The 6,101-nt window shown below is 37.5% G+C and overlaps 1 protein-coding gene across 1 annotated transcript; it reads right to left on the reverse strand.

The window, feature by feature from the left end:
• Positions 1–414: 414 nt before the first annotated feature.
• Positions 415–5,777, reverse strand: LOC310997353 (group XIIA secretory phospholipase A2-like; the record flags this gene model as incomplete). Its single annotated transcript, XM_083987028.1, has 7 exons — positions 5,628–5,777; positions 5,390–5,497; positions 5,169–5,267; positions 4,876–5,010; positions 4,674–4,750; positions 3,769–3,931; positions 415–533 (listed from the first exon to the last, which is right to left on the reverse strand). Exons 4-7 carry the CDS (start codon positions 4,985–4,987, stop codon positions 415–417), a joined length of 471 nt encoding a protein of 156 aa, XP_083843154.1. The 5' UTR covers positions 4,988–5,010; positions 5,169–5,267; positions 5,390–5,497; positions 5,628–5,777.
• Between the last annotated feature and the right edge of the window lie 324 nt (positions 5,778–6,101).

Here is a 6,101-nt window from a genome sequence, read left to right on the forward strand (position 1 = left end):
AGACCAACCAGTTAAAATATAACTAATTAATCATGTTACAGTGTGGAGGCCAACAGACCAGCAGAGCAGACAATAAACTTCATATTAATATGCTTCAAATACTGTAATTTTGAGAGACCCCAAATCCCACTCTGAGAGCTTCTTAGGACAAATGACACAATTATTAATAAAGACACAGTATATTTCTTTATTTCACAACTTTTACATGAAGAAAAACAGAATTGTTTTGATTATCACATGTTCATATTTGATGCATACTAAGGGGCAAACTTCTGAAGAAAAGTATTTGTTTATAAGTGACATAACATTGGACGTCAATTTTCATATGTCCGAAGTTCAATACTAACTATCCCTCAGAAAGTCTACAAGTCTGAGAGAAGAAGTTCATTCCTTCCTGTTGTTTCTGTTGCAGTGTCATAAATCCCTCTTCTTTTCATACTGACACATACAGGCCTCTCTCTGGCTCTCCTGGTACGGCCTGCATCCTAAGCACTTCACCCCGTCGTGCAGCTGAGTCACCACCCACTCACACACTGCCATGATGAATAGAAAAAAAGTGGAAGAACATGAGCAAACACAAAGCAATAACACCGGACAAAAAATATATAGCCTACGTATATAGACCCTTTCAGAGAGTATAAACAAAGACAGGTGTGGCTCATTAGAAAACGCTCTGGTACACTAAATGGAATGGAGCCTTAATTAGTATTCTTGGTAACACCTGTCTTTGTTTATACTCTCTGAAAGGGTCTATAAATACATAGAGATATGGTCTATGTCTCTTGATGACATTACAAGGCTGTGTCCATTTACAGTTTATCATTGTCTCACATCCGATAAATTCATACATAACTAAACTTTAGAAAGTATCTTAATTCCATGCTAAAAGGAATTTGGTAATGATTCTTATTTTCCATGAAAAAGGGTTATGGGTCATTCCTACTATTCGGTGCCATTTGAGTCCCCATGACATAATATGGTATATTTTGTGTAAAAATAGACTTATACTACTTTTTAAAAGCTTATTTTACATTGTTAACCCTCCTCTACCATAGAACACAATGTTATGTGCGCAGCATTAATTTAACTTAAAATAATTACCCAGATTTTAACAGAGGTGGGCTAAATTGCCATGTCCCTAATCATGTTTGCTAAACTTAAGTTACACATATATGTAATAAAAAAAGAAATAATTCAATTTTTCTTGTTTTTGTTTTATATCTGTATTTACAATATTGTTTACAAAACGTTTTTTGTTGTTATTTATACATTTTTAATATTTAAAATCTTGAAAAAATGTTGTGTCCCTGAGTCGACTGTCCCCCCTGTTACTCTGATACAAAGAACTCTGAACCCCCCCCCCCCCCCGACTATTCCTATAGTCATGTGACTGTGGGATGTAGCATACTTTTGGTGGGAAGAGCTCAAACAAAAAGCAAAGTAAATATCACTCTTTTATACACTTTTTATCCATGTTTTAGAGTGCTTGAATGATGTGGTAAAGCATAACGTGTCCACCCTGTTACCCTTGTGTATTAGGGAAGCTGATTATTTTTGGTTATTTTGAAAATATGGTTAATAAATAGTATAAAAATCTTCCTTGCTTGTCCCAAAGTGCTAGCTTTTAGTGCATCACATAAGTAGTAATGGCTAATTTTAGCTTAAAATGTCCCCCCTGTTACTGTCCCCCCTGTTACTGTTTTGCATAGTAACAGGGGGGACATAAGATAGCTAAATGAGGTGTTTCCATAATGTTTTGGTATTTATTATCAAGTGATTATGAAATTATTTGTTGTACTATAGGCTACTTTTAAAATATTTGTTAAAATGTCATGTTTGAATTTGTCAGGTAATGGCGCCCGTCTGCAAAAAAAAACAGAGGCGCTACAGGGCACGGCACAATGCAGACCCTGTAAAACGGCAGGCGTAAAGAGAAGGATAAGTGGAAGAGGGACAGAGAAGAAAAAGCAGCAGGCATACACAGAATTTCTTGGTTTCCCTCATCAAACTCATCAAATACACAATCCAACAACTCCAAAATGCTCTGGTGGACAAGTTGTGAGCTGCACATTCACCACGCTATGAGATAATAACACAACGTTACCACACAGAGTTGTTTTTTAGAGGGAAATACAGAGACTGTTGATGAAAAACTGTCCCTGAAGGCAACGTGCATCAGTGGTTTTGCATGCATTTACTTCTAAAACAACTCTGTCTGGTAACGTTGTGTTATTATCTCATAGCGTGGTGAATGTGCAGGTCACAACTTGTCCACCAGAGCGTTGTGGAGTTGTTGGATTGTGTATTTGATGAGTTTGATGAGGGAAACCAAGAAATCCCATAATGAGCCTCCGTAGCGTAGCTCTGAGCAGCTCACGGCTCTGCTCCGCCGTTCTAAAAATAGCTTGCACCGACAATTAAAGGTAACGAACCTACTGCTATGACTATAGGGATTATGGCAATGGGCCAATTTGACAAAATGTTGAACTATCCCTTTAAGCAGGCAGTTTTGAGCAGTGCTCTTACTCTATCCTTTTGTTTACAAGAGCTGTGTGTGTGTGTGTGTGTGTGTGTGTGTGTGTGTGTGTGTGTGTGTGTGTGTGTGTGTGTGTGTGTGTGTGTGTGTGTGTGTGTGTGTGTGTGTGTGTGTGTGTGTGTGTGTGTGTGTGTGTGTTTGTGTGTGTGGATATGGTGGGTGGGTTTGGATGTTGGTGGGTATGGATGAAATCTTGATGTATAAATTGACTTTCATTAATGAAATGTGTTGTTGTTCACTGTGTTTTGTCCACCCTGTTACTTCCTGTCCACCCTGTTACCGCTCTGTCCACCCTGTTACCTGTGAGTTTTTTGGTGATAATTATATAAAATCAAAAAATATTAAGATTGTTTTTGTTATTATGTGCAGGGTATGAATTGGTGAAATGATGTCACTTAAAAGTATGGCAAAATTCCACTGAAATTCTCTTTAATTTGAGAAGTAAATGCATTGAAATCACATCTTGCGTCAAAATAGAGCACGGCTTTTTTTAAAATAACGATTATTTTTGAATATTTATTAAAACATATTTAAAGGGTAAAGTAAGGGACACTGTGAGCCTTAGAAAATGTAAATATTACAATAACTATGCATTTAAAAAATATATTAATAGAGATGAGAATGTCCAGTAACAGGGTGGACATTTCGTCTCTGTCACATGCAAAGAAATTGGTAAAAATATTAATCATAATACCCTGAGCTGGACCTATATAGTTTTCTTATAGCTTAACAATTCTTCCTTCAGATGAAATATTAAAATTATAGAAAATTTTACATTTTTTGATAGAAGTATACCAAGCTGAAATGGCACCGAATAGTAGGAATGACCCTTATATGCTACAGGCAGACACAACTCCAGTATTAAATTCATTAACCTTGATTTTTACACACTTTAGTACAATGAATAAATAATAACAATGTAATAATAATAATACATTTATTTGGTATAGCACCTTTCACAGAAATTCACAAGGTGTTTCACAAGAAAGCACCTTGTGCTTGAAATGAGACACAACACAGCCTTAGAACAAAAGAGCAAAATCAACTTGAGACATTATTCTTTCATAGCGCAATGCACATATAGGTACCTCTGAAAAATGTAAAGCTCTCATGAAAGCTTGATAGTAGTTTAACTAAAGCATTGTTAAGTGTTGTAAGTATCTTGTATATTCATTGCAAAAAAAACAAAAAACATAACGCTTATTATATAGTGAGGAATTAGAGCCTCTCACCTTTGACACTCTGGCCCAGTCCCAGAGGTTTTAGCTCATTACACATGGACACAAGACAGTGATGGAGCTCCTTATCGCAGCTGTGCTTCTCACGGCCACAGGTGCCATAGCAGCGATCATGAAGGTCACAGCATTTGGTCATGGATGGGACGCCTATGTCAAACTGGAAACAACACCTCAGTTACTCTTCTACTGCTTGAAATAGTGTGATTATGGTTTGGCTCAGTGAAAAAATGTTTTAGAGATGACAAAATGTATAGTGTACTGAGTGACTACTTTATGGTGATGATATTGTTGTCATGAAACTTCTTGGCCACTTTATTCTTAGTGAAAATCTGATATTGTGACAGCCCAGACTCTTGCAACGTCATATCAACATTATATTTTGAGTTATGAGCAAAGGTTTGAGTCACTTTAGATGTTTAGATTTTTTATTTGTCATATCATTGCATTTAAGAGGTGTCTCTTTTGTCTCAAGTTCATTCTGCATTCAATCCGGTTGACCCATATGGACCAACCTACCTACTAAGCTTAAAAAACTGTCATGTGGTTTAGGGTTTGTTTTCTTGTTTAATGCACTTTTATATATGTTTAAGCATTATTTTTGATAGTAGGCCTGATCTCACTTCAAGTATAGAAAACCTTTGCATAGTATTGTATTTTCTGAGTTATAGGCCTATCTACAGCTGAAATACCCTACACTGCTGGACGGTTTACAAACTAACATACTGATGCCTCCTGGTTAACAGACATAACCTGACAAATATGAAGCTAATATCTATCAGGAATGTCATCATAGCAGACTCACCAGTTGGCTTTTTATACCCACATTGCATCTTGTTTTCTGGACTATAGGCTATGTGTTGTTTAGGGTGGACAAATGATTTTACATGCAGCCTCAGTACCTGAAATCCAAACATTGGGGAGCCACATCCGTTTGGTGCGGGCTGCTTGTACCCAGGACGAGGCACCGGGAGGTTACCTGTGAGACAGGAGCACAGTTATCCTGTTGATGTTGACTGATGATCTAACTTGCACATTTTTTTTAAAGATCAATTGTTCACTTAGAGAAAAGTGTTGATTTTTTTTTTTAAGAAACTGATATACCATCAATACACTTATAATGACACACTCTGTCATCGCCTTCAACAAGGACCCGTGTTGCATCCTTTAATGGTTCAGCCTTGGATATGATGTAACAGAGAGCTTTCACTGTCATCCGCCAGTCTGGACTCCATTTCCCTTATGGATGTGGGAAACATCCACAGGACAACAAGCCCAACAGAAAGAGACAAGAGCACAAATTAGAACAACATCTGAAATACAACACAGCCACAGTTTTGTTCTTAGTAGCTAGCCTACTTAATGTTGACAGAGAGGGAAGACAGAAATCAGTTTACCTGCACCACTTAACACTTTGTACGCTTTCCGCAGTATAGTCACACTTGTGTGAAAGTCATTTATTCCATGGAGGATAGTTTTCAGAGTCTTCTTTATGTCTGGAAGGAGGCAGATAACACATAAATAACAAAGTCAACAAATAACAAGGCTGGATCCTGAAACCTTAACATAACAATAAGTCATTCAGAGAAAAAACAGCGAACAAGTGTGTTGTTTTTACCATCAATATCCTTATGTCCATAATACCGGGTCCACAATGCTTCCAGGTACGGTCCAGTCTGCTGGTATATTTTGTCAAAAACAATTTTGGTCCAGATATTCGCGGAGCCTTATTTTGGGGGCAGACGTATGAGGAAGAGAACAAAGTAACATGCAGCCATATCATGTTTAGAAGTTTAGAAGTTAAACTGATCAAATAATAATTTAAAGAAAATATTCACAAGAAGATGCTACTTTACCATCCTTTTGCCTGTAGCCAGTGGCCCAGTCCAGCGCAGCATCGATTAACGGTGCACTGTCGTGTATGACTTCACAAACACTTTCCAGAGTCTTCGTCCAGTTTTTAAACTCTTGTTCTTGGAAGGAGGCAGCAACGTGTGAAAAACATGCAGAGGAGCATAAAAACAGAGCAATAACGGCGTAGGTGTGATACAGCACCATCATAAAACATCAGCACATCTCCCAATAAGAACAGACAGACGCGTCTCCCTGCAAGTAGCCTACCGTAAGTTTCGTTTTCGTTTCATCCGTTTCGCCGCTCTCAGTTTCCACACTACAGACTGACTATTGTGTCCCATATATGGCAATGACGGAAGGTTAAAGAAGACAAGTGGTATAAACTTAAGTAACACCACAACTTAATCACACAGATAATTCATTCAGTCGCATAACAACTCAATGAACCAACAATGAAGTAATGTAAGAATATCAAA

Source organism: Trachurus trachurus (assembly GCF_905171665.1).
Source record: "Trachurus trachurus genome assembly, chromosome: 1".
In the NCBI taxonomy this organism is placed as follows: domain Eukaryota; kingdom Metazoa; phylum Chordata; class Actinopteri; order Carangiformes; family Carangidae; genus Trachurus; species Trachurus trachurus.